Genomic DNA, 23,666 nt, shown 5'->3' on the forward strand with positions numbered 1-23,666 from the left:
CTATGAACTTGGATAAGTCCCTTAATCTTCATGGGTTTCATTTACTTTATTTGCAACATGACATAGTTGATGATTTACAAGATGGCTTGCAACTTTAAAATTCAATGTTTGTGTGCTTATTTTCATTTGGTTAACATAGTACATGGGCCAAGACTAAGCAACTGCTTATTAAGGTGTGATAACCTGTTTTTAAGTTAAAATGAACTGGTAGTAATTGAAGGTCTAATTTGGCTTTTGCAGACTGGGAGCAGAGTGGAAGCATGGGAAAAGAAGGCATCAACTCAAATAACTACTGGTTATATAAAGAACCACATTCCAAATAACCTACCAAAATGTCTTCTTTGGTTTAAAGGAATTTCTCTAGCTGATAAAGCAATAGAGTGTTTTTATTCTCCAAGGGCAGTAAATGGGAATCTATAGACTTCTGTCTTATGGCTTCCTTGGCCTAAGGAATAAATATGATTCTTCCTTTTCCTTGTTCAGGAGACTGGTGGGACTTCCTTCACCTCTCAGTACAGTTCAATGACTGATTGATTTCAGGAAGCTAACCATATCAAACTTTTTTTTGGGCCCTTGATCCAAAGCTCTCTGTTTTTTTGGATAGATGAAGCCAAATTTCTGAGACTGGCCATCAAAGCATAATTTGTTACTGAAGACAATCATGATGGCTGGAAGTAGCAGTGAACTAAATAAAGTAAGGTGTATGGATAACCATACATATAGTGACTGTGCTTTAGCTTCCATAGGAAACTTCAAAAATAGTGGCTTCCTGGTTGGATTCTAGAATCAAATTCCAACTCCTCAGCTCAATAAAGCCCCTCACATTCTGAAATCAATCCTATCTTTCTAGATTATTTTTCACATTATTGGCCTTCACGGATGTATGTTCCTTCCAAATTAACTTCTTCATTTTCTTAAATGAACATGTATATGCTCATCATGTATATGCATCTACAGGTATTAAATAAAGTGCAGGGTCTAGAGTCAAAAAGACTTATCTTCATGAGTTCAAATCCAGCCATAGGTACTTATTTACTAATTGTGTGACACTTGGCAAGTCACTTAACCATATTTGCTTATTTCTGTAAAATGAGCTGGAGAAGAAAATGGCAAACCATTCTAGTATCTTTGCCAAGAAAACCCAAATGGGGTCACAAAGAGTTAGACATGACTAAAATGACTGAATAACAACAATGTGCCAACTCAATAACAAAAAGATATTTATCTGTTTACAAGTTGAACCCTTCAGTAGAACATAAATTACTTGAGAACAAAGAAGTATTTCTCATTTTGTCTAGGAACTAGCACAATAGCTTCTACACACTAGGGACCTGACAAATATTAATTAGAATAGATTATGATTTTTAAATGCTTGTCTGAACTTTAAAGTAGACTATTTTCTTATACTGAAGGAGTTAAATATAATTTGTTTTACTTCTAAAATGGGCCTGGTTTGGGGGAAAATGAGGAAAGTTTCAGTTGCTACAGAATCTCTATAAGAATGATTTTGGTTGTTAAGGTTTGGTCCCATAAATAACTCTATATGACACTAAAGGGAATATTATATTTTAAAATTGTAGTTTTTTTTTTTAATTGGGGCACAGGGACATGAATTATAGGTTATGAGAAAGATTTGTACCCTACATGACTCTCTTGGCAAACTTTTGCAGATTTTTAACCAATTTTTCACAGCATGATTATTTGATTTGTAATCTATGGAGTTCACACCATCTCCATCCTAGCTTTAAAAGGAATGATCTCTGACAGAAAATGAGAATCCACAAATGTATAGGTTATCATACTGAATCCTTAAAAACCAAAAGTAATTTATAGTTATAGATTTTTGGCAGCTAGGTGGAACACTCATCTTCATGTGTTTAAAGTTAACCTTACTACTTGTGTGAATCTGGGCAAGTCACAACCTTGTGTATCCCAACTCCTCATCAGTAAAATGAGCTGGAAAAGGAAATGGCAAATCACTTTAGTAATTTTGTCAAGAAAATTCTAAATAGAGTCATGAGAAGTCAGACTTAACAAAAAAGATGTATATTAATAAAAATCAATTGTTAAAGAGCTATTGACAAATGGGAAAATATGTTTAGAAGAACTGCACATGTTTAACTTATATTGGATTACTTGCTGTCTAGGGGAGGGAGAAGGTAGGGAGTGAGGGAGAAAAATTTGGAACACAAGGTTTTGCAAGGGTGAATGTTGAAAACTATCTTTGCATGTATTTTTAAAAATAAAAAGCTATTAGTATTAAAGAGTACTATACAGATGTTATTGTCATGAGAGGTATTTTAACTAAAAATGTGAATAATCTAGGAGCTATAAAGATACTAAATAATATTGACAAAATATTAGATAAAGGAAAACAAAAAACTATATACTTACGAGTAAACATGGTGAGGAACCAAGGAATGGCATAAAGCTATAAAAAGAGGGAAAGGAGATGATAATTTATTGCAATATTACTTAATCATCATGACTCTACTAGTTTTTGAAAAAAAAGTCTTTTTTTGAATTTTGAAATTCAAAATCCAAAAGATTATAGATGACTATAATTATAATGTCTTTTTCTCCCTTCTGATCTGGAATTGTTTGATTGGGATATGTAATTTCTTATTCCAGTAAATAGCTTCTGGACAGCTTCTGTCAATGCTGATTTGAAGAGATTTACCCAGGGTGACCAAAAATATAGTGGTCAAAAGGCAGTACAAATCTTCCTAATTTAGAAGCTGGCTCCCTAAAATGCAATGAGACAAAATAGCTCTTAAATAACATATACTTTATTAGAAAGGCCTTGGATATTCCTCAGGAACAATTCATAGAGAATGTGAACTAAGAATGTATCATTACTTGAGGTGTTGGAGCAACAATTCTGAGGAGTACTAAGGGCAAATGTACCATGTTCTTTTGAAGAGTATATATTTTCAGAGAACGAAAAAGTATTTTTGACATTTTAAAGGTCTTCATCAGTTTCAAGCCATCTTACTTGATAATTATGAGGTCTGATGAAATGACAATCTTTGAATAACACTTTAAGCTCTCCATAAAAAGGTGTTATATAAATACAAAGCATTATGATGTCTTTAGCCATTTACTCAGTTAATAGGAATTTTCATAACAGAGTAAAAAAGGGTAGGGATCCAGGAATAGAATATTCTTGCACTTTGCTTAATTAGTTGCTTGCTTTTCTAAGTATGTCAGATCAGGGCACACATGAAACATACATTCAATTCTTTGTGTAGGAGAGAGATTCCTTGCCAATACATTCTTAAACATATGACTTAAAAACCAAAAATGAATTATATTTGGTTACACTTAGTAAATATATCCAAATATTCTTGTCATCCAGAGTGAGGATAGAGAAAACCCATGCTTGCTTTGATATAGGGAAATTTTAATGAGGAAACTCCCTTTTCCCAATGTTATGGTATTAGTATACCTTTGTATACTTGCCAAGTATACCTTGTCAAGGGTTATACAGTTATATGTCAAAGTCACAGTTACAAAGTCATAGTCACATATACAAAGTCAAAAGACTTAATCAAGTATTCCTAGCTCCAAGTCTTAATCTCTCTATCTGTTAGGTTCTTACTAAGTGCTAAGTCGGTACTTAACAATTCTCTAGTTCTGGCCTTTAAGGGGAGTTTTACCCCTTTGAACTCCTGGGGAGGAGCTTAATGTTTAAGAGGAGCAAGTTCATTGGTAGAAGTAATTTTCCCACAAGCCCTTGTCTTATCCCACGCCCATTCTCTGGGAGGATAAAAGAGGGCTTCACTCTGGAGGAGAAGTCTCTACTCTAGGTCAGAGTTGGCGGCCGAGAGATTGAGTTGAGACAGCAGATCTCCTCCCAGAGAGTGATAGGCGGTTTCTGGCGATAACAAAACTTTACATCTATCCATTAGGCCAAGTTGTCTTTCTTTCTATGGAGAGACACCATAAAACTATCTGACTCAAATATTTATTTATAAAGAATCTTAATAATTAAAAAATTGAAATTGGTTTCAATTCCTTTTAGTTTAGAGTGTTCTTGTAAATTCTTGAAATTGGTTTTATTTTCTTTTAGTTCAGAGTAGTCTTGTAAAATGCAAGCAGTTGGAGATTAAGGATGATGTCAGACAACAGACAACACACTTATGTTTCAGTAGGTATCACTAAAATGGTAACAAGCAACGGGGGGGAGGGAGGGAGAGGAAAGGAGAAGGAGGAAGGGAAGGGGAGAGAGAGAGGAAGGGAGGAAGGGAGGGAAGAAACGTAAAGGGGAGGGAGGAAGGGAAAGGGAGAGGAAAGGAGGAAAAGAGAAAAGAAAGGGAGGGAGAGAAAGACAGGAAGGATAGAAAGTGGAAAGGCAGAGAAAGGATGAGAGGGAGATAAGAGAAAGGGAAAGAGAGACAGAGAGATTAAGTGAGAGATTATGTTTACATCATACCCTAAACATTTCCCAGACCATCTGGCAATACATTGCTCAACAGGATATCCTAATAATGTGCAATAAGCAGGTACCTGAAATGCAATGGATTTTTTAAAAAAGCCTATTGTCAAAGAAATAAGATATGTATTATGAATATGAAAACATAACAAATGCATTATATCCTTAAGAAAACATCTGTCATTATTGGTCATTTCCTCACTTAAAAGCAAAAACTTGAGACCAATCCTTGAGACAAGGATTGATATGTTTCAACTCTTTTCTCTATGGCTTTAAGGTTGCCCACTTCAATTTATGTACCTCTGTGCTAGTCTGCTAAAAGATCAGCTTAGTAAATACTGCCCTCTGGCAATGTTAGGCAGTAATAGCTATATTAAGGACTCCTAAGGTTTTGTTGAAGTCTCAAATTGACACATTCAGAGTGGGTAGGGGGATCAATTATTTAATAAAGAAAATTTGATTTCAAGAAACATAATTATTATAGTCCCAAAAAAGCTACAAACTTCAAATGAAAAAAATATGATAAAGTAAAAGAAAAAAAAATGGGAAAATCGTGAGCCTAGAAAACTGTCATCAATATTGGATGCATGTTTATTAGAACTAAGGAGAGACAGAAGAACTCTATAGCAGTGTACTGAAAAGTGAGTTACTGTTTGCCTTTGTAGGGGGGCCCTTTCCAAATTTATATCATCATTCAGCATTTACTTTTGTGTAAATTTGAAACAGAGCTCAGCCAAGTAAGATGTAGTCCTGCTATTTTTTCAGTCAATAAAGGAAAATACTCATAATTCTTATAATGCCATTGCTCCTTTTTCTACTTGACTCAAGGCAGAGGCAATTTGACCACCTTGCTATCTTATTTTTTTTTTTAAATAGTCCTTTGTTTCCAAAGAGCTTCAGTGATCTTCTGCATTTGAGGAAACATGTGACAAAGAAAAAAAAAAAAAAAAAAAAAAAAAGAGTATGTTTAAAAATTTTAACTGGAAAAAAAATAAATAAAAAAATAAACATGACCAGAAAGTTTTTCTTATAATCTATGATGTGTTTTACATGTTATGAGTATGGTCTACTTTGCAATACTGACCTTGAGCTCTTTATTTCTAAAAGCATGCCAGAATAGTATAATGATTAGTACAATGAACTTGTTTTCAATTTCTGCTCTACACATTTACTATCTGTGCAGCTTTAGGCAGGGTATTTAAGAATTCTGGACATTACAGCTCTAATAAAGGCAATCACCTTCATGATTCCAAAGAGCCAATGATGAAACCCGCTATATCCACTTCCTGATAGACACATGCATTGAGAGTGCGTATATGTAGTTTTTGGACATGGCTGATGAGGGAATTTCTTTTGCCTGAATTTATCTATCTATCTATCTATCTATCTATCTATCTATCTATCTATCTATCTATCTATCTATTTATTTTACTGGAGTTGTGGGGGTGAGGGAGAAAAAAACTCGACTTTTCTTTTTTTAAAGGTAAAATAAAATAAAGGGGTTAGACTCCATGGCATCTCAGGTCTCTTCTAACTTTATCTAATAATATTAGTCACTGTACTGAGATGTTGGGAAGAAGGAATGAGGTAATAATGAAGAAATCCAGATTACAGTCTGGGAGAAAATTGAAGAGATGGATGACCTGGGTGCCTTACTTCAACAGAAGACCTAGTAAAGTCATCTAAAGGTGCATATGAATGTTGGGCTGTGGTGGGGAGGAGTAAGAATGTAAAAGGAAAAGAATTCAGAGAGATTTAAACCGTAGGATTCATGAGTTTTATTTTACAAGCCCAATAGGGTTTCTGAAGGTAATCTAATGGTCTCAAAAAGGCTGAGATATTTAAAGTCTTATTGGCTCCCTAAATCAACAGGCTCTTTTTGCTACAGTCTTTTGCTACCTGGAGGTCAGGGGAAACTGAAGTATTTCTACAAAAAACTTTTCTTAAATTTCATTCATCTTTTATTTTGCAACTTTCTGTCTCACTATAGTCATTTAATACATTTTAACAAATAATACATTTAAACAAAATTTAACAAATTAACAAATACAATTTTAACAAATATGTATTTAACTTATGTCAAATATTAAATCTTGTGTCAAATATAGCACTCGAAAATGGGGATCCATAGAGAAAAGTGAAATCATGTCTACCCTCAAGAAATTCGTATTCTTTTGGAGGGAAAACATGTTACATACATAAACAGAAACAAAGTTTATACTAAAAGAATACTAAATAATTTCAAAAGAAAAAGAATGTGTTAACAAGGAAGTTCAGAGAAGAACTAATCTAGATATCTTGGAAGAACAAAATATTCCAAGAGGCAGGTCAGTCAGTCAATCAATATTTATTAAGGGTCTACTATGTTTCAGGACTGAATTAAGCTCAGGGATTCATAGAAAGGCAAAAGAGAGTCCCTATACTATGAAGATCAGGAGTAAAATTTATTAGAAAAAAAAAGTAAGTATAATCATTGAGCTTAGACAAAGTCAAACTTGAAGATTCAATCAAGAAAGAAACCGACATTATATGTGAGCCATACTAATATTGTTTTAGATACATGTTTACACATGATAAATGTGTGCATGTGCATGTATATGTAGAGATGTATGTTGCTACATATGTGTATATACAGATATATGTGTGGGGGTCTATGGATGAGTGTGAATGTATAGGTATATAAATATAGGTGCTTAACTATAACAGCCTACTTGGGGAAGTGGGGGAATGAAAGGGGAAAAGAATAAAATAAAAAACGTGCACAGCAGAGAACAAGTAAACAAAGAAAAGATGGACACTCATGAATGTAATTTCTTCTATTATTATATATGTTTTTTTGGATGGAAATTTATTGCCATGTATTTTGAATCCTCCCTGATTGTCTGCTGGGCGCATGACATGTTCTGTTTTATTTATTTTTCAAATTTTCCTTTTCTACCTTTATTTTTTTTCTTTGTTTTTCTTACTCTCAAGGAATTCATAGTCTAAAGGAAAAGAAAACATGTGAGCAACTATATATGGACCACATATACATGTACAGAATAAATCAGACAGAGGGTAGGCATTAATATTAAGGAAGACTGACAAAAAAGAGCATATTTCAGACATGGAGGGCCACTTGTAAAAAGTTTTAGAGTAAGGACATGGAGAACCATTAGCAGATCATCTTGAATGGAACAGAGTAAATAAAATGAAGTAATACGAACTGTAGACAGCTTATGGAAGGCTGAGAATTTGGTATTGTATCATATAGCCAAAAGGAAAATACAGAAGACTACTACCAAGTAAAGAAGACTATCAGATCTGAGCTTTAGGAATAACAATTTAATAGCTACGTGGAGAATAAATTAGTCAAAGGGAAAATTGAAAGCAGAACAACTGCAAGATGTTTGCAATAGTTGAAAGTGTCAGTTATTAAGGTTCTGAATAGAAGTGTGTGTGGGGAGGTGTGGGGTTTAGTGTGAATAGAGAGAAGGCAATCTGAAGTTAATTATCTTAATATAAATTATGTTAAAGAAATTTATTCTAATATTACCATTCTCTGGACACTCACTCTTTTCAATAAATCAAGCTAAGCTCAGAACTTGTTTAAGGTTCTGGATATAGGTACATATCCATAGAAATGAATTTATTTTATATAAAGATGATTCTGTGTGATTCTTCTTGTTTATCTGTTCCACTTATTAATCCAAGAGAAGCATCTCTACTCTTGTTTAATGCTTGCTTTCACTTCTAGAATAAGAGATAAGGAGCATCCCCCTTACCCCCATGATATGTTGAATTGTTTCATAGAATTCACCATTCAGAAACTGTAAATTTAAAATGTTGATGTTCCTTATGTTAATCAGAGAACAGTTACTTTGAAATATAAAATCGGTTTTGTTCAGTTAAGCAACAAATACTTATTGAATGCCCTTAACTTGCTATTATTCAATATTTCTCCTCCCTTTCTCATAGAAACTCCTTGAAAAAGTCAATTAAACAAGGTAAATCCACTTCCTCTCCTCTCATTCTCTTCTAAATCTTCAAGTTGGTTTTCAACTTCATACTCCAGCTGTGAAATTGCTGTCTCCAATGATGTCTTAATCACTAAATCTAGTGGCCTTTTCTCAGTCTTCATCCCTTCTTGATGCTTTTGCAGCATTTGACATTGTCAATGACCCTTTCCTCTTGGATAGACTGTCCTTTCTAGATTGTTCAGACATTGCTCTCTCTTGATTCTTCTCTTTTCCTGAAGAACTACTTCTTCTCAGACTGTCTTGATGGGTCATCATTCATATCACATTTACTAATGGTAGGTACCTCCTCTTTTCTTTATTCAATCTTGGCTAGTGAATTCATCAGTTCCTGAGGGAGACTAACCCTAATCTCTCTCCTGGGCTCACCAATTATATCTCAAATTTGCTATCTTGGAGGTGTCTCAAATTCATCAAAAATTGAATCCAGTATCTCTTCCCCCAAATTTTTCTTCCCCATTTTCCTTTGTTACCAATGACACCACTATTCTCCCAGTTATCCAGGTTCACAACCTGGATATCCTCAATTGCACATAAGCAATCTGTTGTCAATCTCATTTCTAGAGTCAGAAGATCTCTGCACTAACATAAATGCAATCCTACTCTTGACTTTATCACCCCTGTCCTACTGCAATAGCATTCTTTCTAATTAATCTCCCTTCTTCAGGCCTGTTGCTAATCCACTCTCATTGCAATCTAACCTTTACTCAAATTTCTCTGTCTTTTTCTTAATTTTTTTTTTTTTTTTGTGTGTCTACCACACCTACCCAAATCATATACCCTTCCAATGGTTCCCTATATTATTTTTAGGAAAAGGTATAAATCTTCTGTTTGGTACATAAAACCCATCATAATCTAGTCTCTTTCCACTTTTCTACTCTTCCTACATTGTATTAGATTCCACACACTCTGTAAAACAATTAGACTAATTCTCTCATCTCTTCTAAGTACCTTTTCTCAGTCCCTAGCTCTTTTCTCTCTATCAAGGACACTATCATCTTTCTAGTCACTAAAGTTTGCAAATTTAGGGTTATCTACTCCTTACTAAAAGTCATGCAAATCTTGCCTTTTCTTCCTCACCATTTTTAATCTGCTCCTCTCTCTATACACATATGGCTCTCATTTTCATTTAGAACTTTATCATTTTGAATATAAAAAAGAAAATTTTTACCATCTTGCAAATGAAAAATGAAATGGAAAAAAAATTTACAAAGAAAAAAAAAAAGAAAAAGGAAAAATTCTAATGAGCAATGATTGGTCTCCCTGACTTGAGTTTTATCCCATCTGACTGCAAAATCCATTTAGGTTCAAAAATAATTTTCTTACAAGTCAGATCATACCACTCAGTGAATTGTAGTGGCTCTTCATTACCTCTAGGATCTTTTCTTTGGCACTTAAAACTCCTTAAAACCAGATCTCATTCTATATTTCTACCATATCATTCTCCCATAGACAATGCTATAATTTAAATTTAGGTGTGGATTGTGATTTTTAAAAATTATTATTGTTCTAAGTCCTTCCCCTTTTAATTGATTTAAAATTTAAATAGAAAAAGAAAAAAAACATTGTCATGTGCACAAAGAACATAATTCAAAATATGAAATGATAAATTTCCATTTTAAGAAAGCTTATATAATAAATCTTACACATTGTATTCAGAACTATCTATCCTTTCTTTGCTTCTTTGTAGGTTTTCTTTTGTTCTCTTATGTTCACTTTTTTACTTTATTCTTATTTTCTCCTTTTCCCATCTCCTCTTCCCCCACTTACCTACAATTAAGCATACATATAGTTATATACACATACATATATGCATACTAATAATACATGGTTTTGGCCGAGTAGAAGACTGAAGGATATTCCACTGTTGAGAAACAAGAGTCCCAGGCTGTAGCTGCTGGAAAAAGGAGCTGACATACAGCTGGTGAGTGCAATAGTGAGTGCTGGGGACTCTGTTGCCTGTGGGCACCTACAGGAGAGGACAGTCTCTAGTTTCAGGTCCAGTGCAGAGAGAATAGCTATGATTTGCAGCCACCCCAGGGACCACAGGAAACAAGATCATTTGTGATACAGTATGGCTGCAGGCCCTATCAGTGGCTTATGCGTGAAGAGGTGAATTTAAGTTGGGCCCTAAGACAGACCTTGAAAAATAACAGTAAGAATGACTTGAGGCTTGGGGTACCATTCCCCATACCTTGTGACTACTTGATTACGTTAATAGTGGCTATAAACAAAATAAAACAATTAAACAATACATAAAATGAGTAAGCAAAGGAGAAAAAAAATTGAATCATCTAGTTACTATGGAGATAGAGAAGATTTAGATTCATATTTGGAGGAAGATAATGGAACTAAAAAAAAGCCAATTCTTTTTCAATGAAAAATGTCAAATGGATCCCATAGCAGGGTGGTGCTCCATCCACTACATATATCACCTAGCTGTCCCTTGCCATTAACTCTTACATATCACTTCCAATGACTATATGTTTATGGAAATGATATTAAGTGATGGAAAACATGCTTTGTCATTCTTGTAAATGACCAAATGACTTTTTATTTTCATAATTTTCAAGAAGAATACTATTTAAATTAATTCATGAATAGTCTCCCTAAGAATTAAGAAGCTTACTTGCCTGGTTTTTTTTCAATTTAAAGGGTCCCAGTACATATACAAAGGCAGAAATACAGAGCCAAAAAATGAAATTCACCCATCTGCAACCTTCCCATCTTTATTTATGTGATTTGAATAACATAACAATCATGTCATATTTGATTCAGGCATCACATCAGCTCACAAAATTCCCAACTATTCAAGTTTCAGAAGTGCTCAGTATTCTGAGAGTTCTGTGACCCAAGAAAATGGAAAGATGCCAGAAAACAAGATCTTTCCTGATGTTAGAGTCTGTATTTCATTGATGAAAGATGAATCAGGGTGTACTTTGTTAGGATTAGTTTCTCAAATGAGAAACTCTAATTAGGATCTCATTAACAAAGTACCTATCCTTTGCCTTGTTGAAATTTAGGCAGTCTTGTTAAAAGTGAAGGGACACTTCTTAGCTTTAAAGGCAGAACAGTGAAGAGAAATAATAGTAATTTTTAAACAATCCATTCTGAACAAATTATAATGATATATACACATATATAAATTAGATTTAAAAATAACAAGTGATTCTGAATCATCCTTGTATGTTGACTAGGCAGCCATAAAAGAGTTTAGGTGTTTGTCCCCTCCCTCTATGAAATGTTCAAATTATACAATAAAAATACTAAATCTTTTTATCCCATTTATCCCAATTGTACTCAATCACAACAAATTCTACTTACATTTTTAAAAACAGCAACATGGTATAGTAAAAAGAGCATCAGATTAGGGTTTGATATAAGGTTCCTTCCAGACTTTAATATGAGATTATATCTATAGAATTTTAGTTAAAAATAAAATTCTAGTTAAAAATAAAGTCCTACAGAAGTGAGTGCAAAGGACAATGTTGCAAAAATTACCCATGCATATGTTCTGTCAATAAAAAGCTATTAAAAAAAAAAAAAAGGTCTTCAATAGCTTTCCATTGCCTGCCAGATACAACATAGATATCTTATCCAAAAGCTCCAATCTGCTTTGCCAACTTTAATTTCAATTTCTCACCTTCATGTAGTCAACCTGTTGCTCACTCCTTCTAGGGTGTTTTTGCCAACCCCACCCCTCCCCATTGCTAGAATATACTCTTATTTGAGAAATGAAATAACAAGGACCAAAATCATACAGAAAATAACTGTCAGAGCTAGGAATCTGAACTATGATTCCTAGTTCAACTTTCTTGCCCCTGTACCTGCAGGATATGATATAATGGTAGAGTTATATATTCTTTCATTCAAAAGTGGCTGGAATCATAAACACTGGTTTGATATAGGGTGTGCTAGAGCCAGACTGAACCAGCTCAAGAAAGTCAAGTGCTAGAAATGTTACGGATTTATTATTTTGTTGATTTTCTAGACTTCAGAAAGTGATGGGAATAAAGCAGGTTAAATTTTAAAGTATCTTGTGCCATGTGTATATAAAATGTTTTTGAGTATCTGTTATTAAACATTTACCAGCATAAAAAAAATAAAATAAAGTTCTAGTTAAAAATAAATTTCATTTCTCCCACTTAATTTACTACCAATTAAAAAAAGATATTTTAACAATTATTAAATTTTAACAAGAAAATTGAATAGTTTAGACATGAAGAAATATGCATATTTCTTCATAGGCATAAAATGGAATAAGCAAAACTATCTGACATTAGATAACATTCTAGGCTTTCTCCTTTACTGCTGACTCTTCTCACTTCTTTATTAGTATAGGATAATGGTACTATTAAAAAGGAAATGGAAAACAATCATGCAAAGAGAAAGAAAGATACAGAATGGAAACAGTGAGAGCTTATATAGAAGAAGAAAGTAAGAGTGATTAAGTTCCTAAAGCAATGGTAAAAACATTAACTCTGAGAGCTAGAAAACCCAAGTTTGAGTTTTAGTTGTACTAATTTATAGTTTTGATCTTAGGCAAATTCCTTAATTTTTCTGAGCCTGTTTTCTTATTTATAAAAAGGAAAAAATAGTATATGTCCTTTTTTCTTCCCAGGTTTTTTTTTTTTTAAGGATATAATGAGATAATGTAAGTAAAGCATTATACAAATTATAAAAGAGTACATGTAAGCTATTACTAGTAGAATGTGTGTGTATATTACACATAATGAATAATAAAAAACCATCATTACATGGGGAATAATCCCTGTAGAGAAAAGGAACACTCTCCTTGCCACCACCACCACCAATAACTGACCAAATATCACAAGCTGGTAAGCCAAAAGAGCAAAGAAAATGATAAGAACTCTCTAATCCAGCCTAGGCCCAAGAGGCATCATTTCAGGAAGCAATCCTTTAGGTGATACAACTTGCCAATTGTTTCTGCAGCTACCCTGCTCAGCAATCATAGATGATAAAGACTCCCCAAAAGGTCTTGTCATTAAAGTCCTTGTATTTACCATCCTTTGTATCTCTAGTGTTTAGCATAGTGTCTGGTACATACTAGGTAATTAAAGTTTATTGATTGACTGAAATGTTTTAACATCAAAATCAGATATCATTTTATGAGGAGAAATGATGCTAAAGAAGATGCCTGTATTATCATCTTCTTTGCCATTATACCTTAAAGCCAATGGCACTTTTCCATTTGATTTGCTAGTGAAACTTCCTATGGATGTTATCTTTCTTGCCTATTAGAGTTCACCTTGAGAGCAAGGGATACTGTACTGCTCTTTCATTTGTATCTCCAACACTCAGGATAGCGTTTTGCATCAATACAACAAATACATTCACTCATTCACACCACAGTTGGTAACTATAGACAGATACCTGTGTAGGTCTATGTTTTGATTAGTGTGGGTGCTCATTTTTTATCTTGTGTAATTCTTATACATGTTTTCCCATACAGAACCACTGAAGAGCTACTTTACCTGTTAAGTTTTCTTTTTATTCTTTTAATATTTCAGGGAGGTTCAGCTGTACCAGTAAGTTGGCCAACTACTATCTCTTCTGCTACATGATTCTTCCATTTCTTTGCCTACTCATGTGTCCTTAGTAAAGTATTTGTGTTCGTGCTCACAAGCAAGTCACTGGGAATGCACCAAACGAATTCATCTTTCTTTTGCTCTTCGGATTATTTGTAATTTGAATTCTTCTAGGGTCATGGTATTATATGATTGACACAGAAATCTCAAAAGGATATTAGTATTAAAGCAATGAGCTTTTGAAGCAACAATTAGTTTGGGATCAATGAAGGCACTGTGTATTTTCCTGAATGTGACCCAAATCTAACCTTCTCAATTAATTCAGGGCTGAGCTGTCACTGCAATGATTGTCCAAGAAGTAAATCTTGATGGATTAATTCAATGGATTCTCATCTAGGGGAATGTTTTTGTGCATGGTCAGACCAATTTATATCTTACCATTGCAGATTTAATTTAGGAATGATGGTCAGACAGAGCTATGTGAATTGTGAATAATTTCACAAGACTTTTTTTGGTTAATTTTTACATAGGACACCTTCCATGTTACTAGTAAGCATATTGTTTTAAATTTAATTCAGTGGCTTGACTCATTAGGTAATTAACAAAGTTATCTTCATGGTGGTCTCTCCTGGATCACTGCCTTGTTATAAACTATGTTGTGGACAAACATGTCATGGTAGAGAGTTCTGACAAGAGGTGATCCATTGGAGACAGAAATGACAAACCACTCTGATATCTTTGCTAGAAAAATCCCATAGACAGTATTAAAATGGTAAAAGAGATGACACTGAAAGATGGGTCCCTTGGGTCAAAAGGTATCCAACATGCTACTGGAGAAGAGTGAAGGACAGCTACTAGTTGCTCCAGAAAGAATGAAGCAGCTGGGCCAAAGCCAAAAGGAAGCTCAGCTATGGATGTGTCTAGTGACAAAATAAATGTTTTATGCTTCATTATTGCATAGAAATTTGGAATGTAAAATCTATGAAGCAAGGTAAGATGATGTAGTCAACAAGAGATAGAAAGATTAAGCATTAAGTACCAATGAATTTAAATGGATGAAAATGGATGAATTTAATTTGGGTGATCGTTATACATACTATTATGGGCAATGGTATTTATTCTAATCCAGGGCAAACCATTCAACATCATAGTAATATAAATCTATGCTACAACTATTGATGCTGAGGAGGTCAAAGAAGACCTAGAATATGTTGTAGAAATAATATCCAAAAAAAAGAAAAAAAGTCACATTCACCATATGGGATCAGAATGCTAAAGGAGGAAAGTAAAAGATAATTGGACTAAAAGGCAAGTTTGGCCGTTGAGTATGAAATAAAGATGGGAGATGACTCACTTATCAATAACAACCCAAAAGGCAATCCTGCATATGAACATTACCTGGTGATCAATACTGAAATCAGAATGATTATATGCTTTGCAACTAAAGATAGAGAAGCTTTATGAAGTCAGTTAAAACAAGACCTGGAGATCACAAGCTGTTTATTACAAAATTTAGATTTAAATTTTAGAAAATAGAGAAAACCATCAGATCATATAGAAGTGTGATCTAAATAACATCCCTTATATATATGAAGTAGAGGTGATAAATAAATTTAAGGAATTAGATCTGATAGAGTACCTGACAGAAATTAGCAATATTGCATGGGGGATAGCAACAACAACAACAAAAATCCCAAATAAATAAAGAATAAGAAAACCAAATGGCTGAAGAAGCTTGACAAATAGCCGAGGAAAAGAAGCAAGTTGAAAGGGAAAAAGATCCAAATGAGTGCAGAATTCCAGAGAAAAGCAAAGACAAGATGGCTTTCTTAAGTAATGCAAAGAAATAGAAGAAAACAATCCCAAAAGAATGGAAAAACGAAATCTCTTTAGGAAAATTAGAGATATCAAGGAATTATTTCATCCAAAAATGGACTTGATAAAAGGTGAAAATGGTAGTGACTTAAGAGAAATAGGAGAAATTGATAAGAGGTGGCATAAATACATGATTATTGATCTAGAGTTTGATATCATGGAGAATGAAGTCAAGTAGGCCCTAGGGAGCACTGCTAGTAATAAAGCTAGTGAAGATGATAGAATTATAGCTGAGTTACTCAAAATCTAAAAAGATGATGCTATTTAAAGTGCTGCATTCAATATATCAATAAATTTAAAAATCTGAACAGTACCTGCTGGATTAGAAAAAATCAATTTATAATGGCAAGAAACTAGAACTGAGTGGATATCCATTAGTTGAGAGAATGGCTGAATATTTATGGTATATAAATATTATGGAATACTATTGTTCTATAAGAAATGATCAAGAGGATGATTTTAGAGAGGCATTGGAGAGCCTTACATGAACTGATGTTAAGAGAAATGAGTAGGACCAGGAGATCACTGTAAATGGCAACAGCAATATTATACCATGATCAATTCTGATTGACAACAATGAGATGACTTGAGGCAAATTCCAATGATTTTATGATGAAGAGAGCATCCAGAGAGAGAACTGTGGGAATTGAGTGTGAATCACAACATAACATTCTCACTCTTTTTGTTGTTTTTCTCTTGCATACTGTTTGCTTACTCATTTTCTTTCCTTTTTAATCTGATTTTTCTTAAGTAATAAGATAATTGTATAAATGTGTTTACATATGTTGGATTTAACATATATTGAATTGCTTTCCATCTAGGGAAGAGGATGGGGGAAAGAAGGGGAAAATTTGGAACACAAGGAAAATTGTGTTAAAAAAAAAAAAAAGGAAAAGTTCAATTTATGTTGCAATCCTCAAGAAAGACAATGATAAAAATGTTCAAATTAACCAAAAACCTGTGCTTATTTCACACACCAGCAACATTATGCTTAAGATTTATCAAGAGAAGCTTTAGCAATATATGAAATGAAAATTATCAGAAAATCAGGCTGGTTTTTTAATAGGTAGAGGAAGTAGAGACCAAATTGCCAGAGATTGATCAGAGATTTGGTGCATTTTGAGGAAAGCAAGGGAATTCAAGATCAATATCTACTTCTGCTTTATTGATATACTTAAAACTTTTGTTTTTTAAGTAATAATTGTATTTTAATTTATATGAAAAATAACTAAACACCAGCATCTTCAGAGGATCTAAAATTTTCCACCCTCAATTAAAAAGTTGTAAAAACACTGAACATCTTACTCAATTACTAATTGCTTCTTACTCATTTCAATCAATCCTGGACTCAAACCCTTGGCCAAATTATTGAACATACATATAGATCAAAGAATCAGTCCTATTGTTTGCATGATAGGCCTTTAGTGTGATATAGTGCTATCCTGAAGAGAATAGGTATATTAGTGACTATTGTAACATAAGCCTTGACCAGGTACTCAATAAAATTATTTCCTTATATTAAAGGAGAAAGCTAAGAATATTTGAACTATTCTTATATTTTATGGATAGAAAAAATTAGTATCAGGAATCATTAGGCTTGATAGGAAGTTTGAAGTAATCCTTTCCTTTTCAAAAAATAATAACTTAATAGCTTAGCACTTATAATTAATAAAGTATTTGCATATTTCTCCTTCAGAATTATTTTATTAAAAGATTTAAAAAAATAATAGCTTTTTATTTTCAAAATACATGCAGAGATCATTTTCATCATTTATCCTTGCAAAACCTTGTATTCCAATTTTTTCTCCTTTCTTTCCCTCATCTCCCTCCCGTATGTAACAAGTAATCCAATATAGGTTAAATATGTTCAATTCTTTTAAACATATTCCCATATTTGTCACAAGAATATCAGATCAAAAAGAAAAAAAGAAAAGAAAAAAGAAAGCAAACAACAACAACAACAACAAAAAACAACAAAACATATACTATGTTGTAATTCACTTTCAATCCCCACAGTTCTCTTTCTGGATGCAGATATTAGAATTGGCTTGAAATACCTCATTGTTGAAAAGAACCAAGTCCATCACAGTTGATCATTACATAAACTTTTTGTTGCTTAATGTTCTCTTGGTTCTACTCATTTCATTTAGCATCAGTTTGTATAAATCTTTTCAGGTCTTTCTGAAGTAATTCTGCTGATTGTTCCATATAAAAAATAATACTCCATTATGTTGATATACCACAACTTATTCAGCTATTTCCCAATTGATGGGCATTCATTCAGTTTCCAATTTCTTGTCACTATAAAAAGAGCTGCGACAAACATTTTTACACATGTGCATTTTTATGATGTTTTTGAGAATATAGACCCAGTAGAGACACTGCTGGATAAAAACGTATGCACACTTTTTTAGCATAGTTCCAAATTGCTCTCCAGAATGATTGGATCAATTCACAACTTCACCAACAATATATTAAGTGTCCCAGTTTTCCCACATCCCCTATCATTATCTTTTCTTGTCCTTTTAGCTCATCTGAGAGATACACTAAAGCTTTTAACTTGGTTCACAATAAAATGTATCAAGTCTTCAAAAAAATGAGAATACCAGATCATCTTACTTGTTTCCTGAGGAATCTGTATGCAGGTCAAGAAGAAACAGATTGATTTAAGATTGGGAAAGAAACGTCGCTTTATCTATTTTATTTATATGCAGAGCACATCGTTCAAAAATTTCAAGATGGATGAATCAAAAGCCAAAATTAAGGCTGCTTTGAGAAATATCTCAGATATGTATATGAAACCACTCTGATGTCTAAAAGTGGAGAAAGGGGAATGTGTAAAAATTGACTTGAATCTTAACATTAAAAAAAATTGGTAATTGGTCCCTTCATTTCCTGCCAAGGGAGGGAGGATGCAGAGGGCCAAATATAATTGAAACAAGTAATCTTACAACAAGTTATTAACTCAGCAGAATTGAGATGATTCTCTAGTTTACATGTACTTAGTACTTAGCATATTTCTACAAGTTCACACCTATTTTACAAGATTGACACCTACAATGATGTACTTATAATAGATAATATAAGAGCTAAGAGATCTGGGAAGGAAGATAGACTCAGAGATAGAGGACTGAGGGCTGGAGCTCAGACTTGAAGATAAAGACCCTCGTGGTGGCTAGTCTGTCTCCTTCACTTATCCATTAAAATCAAGGTTCATCTGAAGGACCCTTGAAAGCTAGTCTGGCCCCAGGTGAAGAAGACAGACTGGGAAGGAGATAATAAAGACTTTGGACTTTATTCCTGACTATTCTGGTGGTGATTATTCTGATGAGACCAAGGCTGGTCTTAAGACCTCCAAAAAGCTAACCAGGACACTACAACTATTGATTAGACAAATCCAAACTAAAACAGCTTTGAAGTATCACCTCATCTCTCTCAAAATTGGCTAATATGATCAATAAGGAAAAAAACCCAAAGTGAAAAAAAAAACACAGAAAAAGTAAATATTTGATGAACTGACCTCCTTATATAAAACTGGGGACCATTTTTCAGGAAATAACTGATCAAAAGAAATAATCACAAATTTTCAGAAGAAAAAATGGAATTGGCTAGCAATCATATAAAAAAAATTTCACATCACTCATAAAAAAGTGAAAAGTGTCTGTAAAGAACTCGTGAGGCTTTTACCTCATTACCTTCAAAATGGTAAAAGTGATCAAAAATGAGAGTAATCTTGGAAGGGCTGTATGAAGACCTAGACACTAAAACGTTGACAAATTGTTAATGTGTTGGTAAAAACCATTCTGGAAAAGACTTTGGAATTATTCCTGAGAAGTTACTATAATTGTTTACACTCAGAGAATCTTTTAGTAGGCACATACTACAAAAAAGTCAGTGATGGACTTAACAGTCCTACATATGCCAAAATATGTTTTGGATGAATATACATGTATAACCTATACCAAACTGCTTGTCTTCTCAATGAGAGGGACTGGGAGAGAGGTAGGGAAAAAATCTGGAACTCAAAGTTTAAAAAACAAATGTTAAAAACTGTTTTTGTAATTGGAGGAAAATAAAATACATTTTTAAAAGAAAAAAAATACATATATACACACACATATAATAGAAGCATACTCCCTTAAGTGCCAAATCTTTTTGTCTTTTAAGCATTTTTTGAGGGAATCTTTTCATGCCTCAGATAACTTCAGTGGACTGCAGTTATTATTGTTACCATTTTGTAAGTTCTTACAGATCACACGGTAGATTCTAAGATATTTGCTGACTAACTGCTAGTTGAAATTAATGTGCATTCAGATCCTTCTAGAGTTTTGAAAAATATATTACTGTATTATCATGTATGTTGTTCACTTCCATGTTTGTTTGAATTGTTCAACTTAATTGTCTTTTTTTTAATGGCACAATAAAATTCTTTTACATTTACAGGTCACAGTTTCTTCTGTTGTTCCTGTTTTGATTAGCTACCATGAAGGCTACTGTTTTGAATGTTTTGGCATATGTATAAAAATTAGTTCTATCACTGACTTTTTTGGAGTATATGACTGCTGAAAAACTCAGTCAAAGCATAAACAGTTCAGTATCTTGAAAACAGCTCCATGATATTTGAATCATTTCTTTTTGGTTATTTACAATATTTTCTCTCTGATCTGGCAGCTCTGAAATTTGGCTATAATATTCCTAGGAGTTTTCATTTTGGGATTTCTTTTAGGAAGTGATCTGTGGATTCTTTCAATTTCTATTTTATTCTTTGGATCTAGAATATCAGGGAAATTTTTCTTGAAAATTTCTTGAATGATATCTAGGCTCTTTTTTTGGATCACGGTTTTTAGGTAGTACAATAATTTAAAAATCATCTCTGCTAGATCTATTTTCAAGGTTAACTGTTTTTCCAATAAGATAGTTGACATTATCTTCAATTCTTTTCATTTTTGTTTTATTTTTTCTGATTTGTCATAAAATCATTAGTTTCAATTTGTTCAATTCTAATTATTAAGGAATTATTTTCTTTAATAAGCTTTTGTACTTCCTTTCCATCTAGCCCATTCTAGTTTTTAAGAATTTTTTTCCCTCTTTTTGCATTTGGCCATTTCTGCTTTTCTAGGCATTCTTCTCTCTCTCTCTCTCTCTCTCTCTCTCTCTCTCTCTCTCTCTCTCTTTGGTAGTTATTTTACCATTTGGCCTGGTCATTTTTTAAATTGTTATTTTCTTCAGTATTTATTTGTGTTTCTTTTACTAAACTGTTGACACTTTTTTCATGGTATTCTTGCATTACTCTCATTTCTCTTTCCAATTTTTTTCTCTATTTCCTTGATTTGTAAAATCTTTTTTGGGCTCTTTAATGGGATCAATACATATTTTTCTTAGAGGTTTTGGATGTAGAAACTTTGTATTATCTTCTTCTGAGACTGGATTTTGATCTTCCTTGTCACCATAGTAATTTTTTATGATCAGATTTTTTTTTTTTTAATGTTTGCTCTCATTTTCCTAGCCATCATTCTTGGCTTTTAATTCTGATAAAGTGGGGCTCTGCTTCCAGAGCACAGGATGTACTGTCCCAAGCTTTAGGGATTATGTGTGGCTGTTTTCAGAGATAATTCTAAGGATCTGTAAGTTTTCAGTAGTGTTTCTAAAGTAGTATGATCTAACCAAAAGAATGTTAACTACTCTTCTGGCCTATGCTCTAGTCTATGAATGACTATAAGAACTCATTTCTGCCCTGAACTGTCATGAGGGTTCTTGCTCCAATGTGGCTGCAAGCTCTAGATGTGCTATGCTTTCCTCCCTCTCTCTGGGACTGCCACACAGGACTTTGTTCCAGATCTGAGTTTGAGCAAAGCAACAGAGTGCTGATCTCACTGTTAACAGCTGCTATTGATGCTGATTCAGTGATTTCAAGGCCTGCTCAAAGGTTGCTAGTCTTGGTCTGAGCTGTATTGTGCTTCACTCTCACTCAGGTGCAACAGACCTTTCCTGCTGACTTCTAATTTGTCTCTCTGGCTGGAAAATTATTTCACCCCATCATTTTGTGGATTCTGCCACTCCAGGAATTGTTTTATGGAATTATTTAATGACTTAAACTTCAGAGAGATTTTGGGGACTGCTCAGGCCAAGTAGCTTGCCTTTTCTCCACCTTTTCTCTTGACTCTGTCCCTTGATTATATCTATCTTAATAGTTTTTTGACTTTACAATCCAGGTGCAGAGAAAATATAAAAATAAAGTAAATGATATATCAAAAGCAACAAAAGGGACATTTTAGTGGAGGTAAAACATATTTAAAGAAACTGTAGCATAGTTTAACCCTAAGATATGTAATATTTTGAAAGCTATACTTCAATATAATTTGTTTCTTTTTTAATCCTGCGTATTTTATATATTTAAAAACATTCTAATAAAGGATTCACCAGGCTTCCAAAGAAGTCCATGAAATACAATACAACACATTCTCTAGAGATATTTTAATGTAAATATTATTCTTTTATATATATATATGTGATGTATATAGGGACAGATATATAAAAAATATCTTTATGCTAGGCAATTTTAAAGTCTTGGTTTACAGCTATACCCAGTGAAAGAACTCTGGGAAATGAGTATGAACCTCTACATAAAATTCAATTCCTTTATTTTTATCCACCTGCAGTTTTGATTTCCTTCACAGGTTAATTGTACACTATTTCAAAGTCCGATTCTTTTTGTACAGCAAAATAACTGTATGGAGATATATATATATATATATATATATATATATATATATATATATATATATATATATATATATATATATATATATATATATTATTTAACATATACTTTAACATACTTAACATGTATTGGAAAACTATATATTATTTAACATATACTTTAACATATTTAACATGTGTTGGCAAACCTGTCATCTGGGGGAAGGGGTGGATGGAAGGAGGGGAAAAATTGGAACAAAAGGTTTTGCAATTGTCAATGCTGAAAAATTACCCATGCATATATCTTGTAAATAAAAAGTTATAATAAAATTTTTTTTAAAAAATAAAGTCTTGGTTTAGCTTATTCTAAAATGAATAAATATATTAAATGGTTTGTGATGGGAAAACAACATTTTAGATACAGTAACTACCTTCATGTAACTAATCTGATAATGATAAGTAGCATTATATAGTGGAAGAATGCTGTATTATGAGTCAGAGGACTTGAGTTGGAATCTTGTCCTTGCTACTTGAAATAACTGGGTCTAACAGGATGATTTCAGAAAGGCCTGGAGAGACTTGCATGAACTAATGCTGAGTGAAATGAACAGGACCAGGAGATCATTATATACTTCAACAACAATACTATATGATGATCAGTTCTGATGGACGTGGACATCTTCAACAATGAGATGAACCAAATTAGTTCCAATAGAGCAGTAATGAACTGAACTAGTTATGTCCAGCGAAAGAACTCTGGGAGATGACTATGAACCACTATATAGAATTCCCAATACCCCTAATTTTTGTCTGCCTGCATTTTTGATTTCTTTCAGACTAATTGTACACTATTTCAAAGTCCGATTCTTTTTGTACAGCAAAATAACTGTTTGGACATTTATACATATATTGTATTTAATATATACTTTAACATATGTAACATGTATTGGTCGACCTGCCATCTGGAGGAAGGGGGTGGGGGGAAGGAGGGGAAAAATTGGAACAAAAGGCTTGGCAATTGTCAGTGCTGAAAAATTACCCATGCATATATTTTGTAAATAAAAAGCTATAATTAAAAAAAAAAAAAAAAAA

General features: G+C 33.1%; 1 protein-coding gene across 6 annotated transcripts in view; it reads right to left on the minus strand.

The window, feature by feature from the left end:
* TBCK (TBC1 domain containing kinase) overlaps positions 1 to 23,666 on the minus strand; it is a 312,198-nt gene that overhangs the window by 159,127 nt on the left and 129,405 nt on the right. For all 6 annotated transcript variants that reach the window (XM_074272835.1, XM_074272833.1, XM_074272837.1 and 3 more), the window contains one exon: positions 2,395 to 2,431. In XM_074272835.1, coding sequence (XP_074128936.1) covers positions 2,395 to 2,431 — 37 coding nt within the window. The remainder of the gene's footprint in view (positions 1 to 2,394; positions 2,432 to 23,666) is intronic.

Source organism: Sminthopsis crassicaudata, chromosome 6 (assembly GCF_048593235.1).
Source record: "Sminthopsis crassicaudata isolate SCR6 chromosome 6, ASM4859323v1, whole genome shotgun sequence".
NCBI lineage: Eukaryota > Metazoa > Chordata > Mammalia > Dasyuromorphia > Dasyuridae > Sminthopsis > Sminthopsis crassicaudata.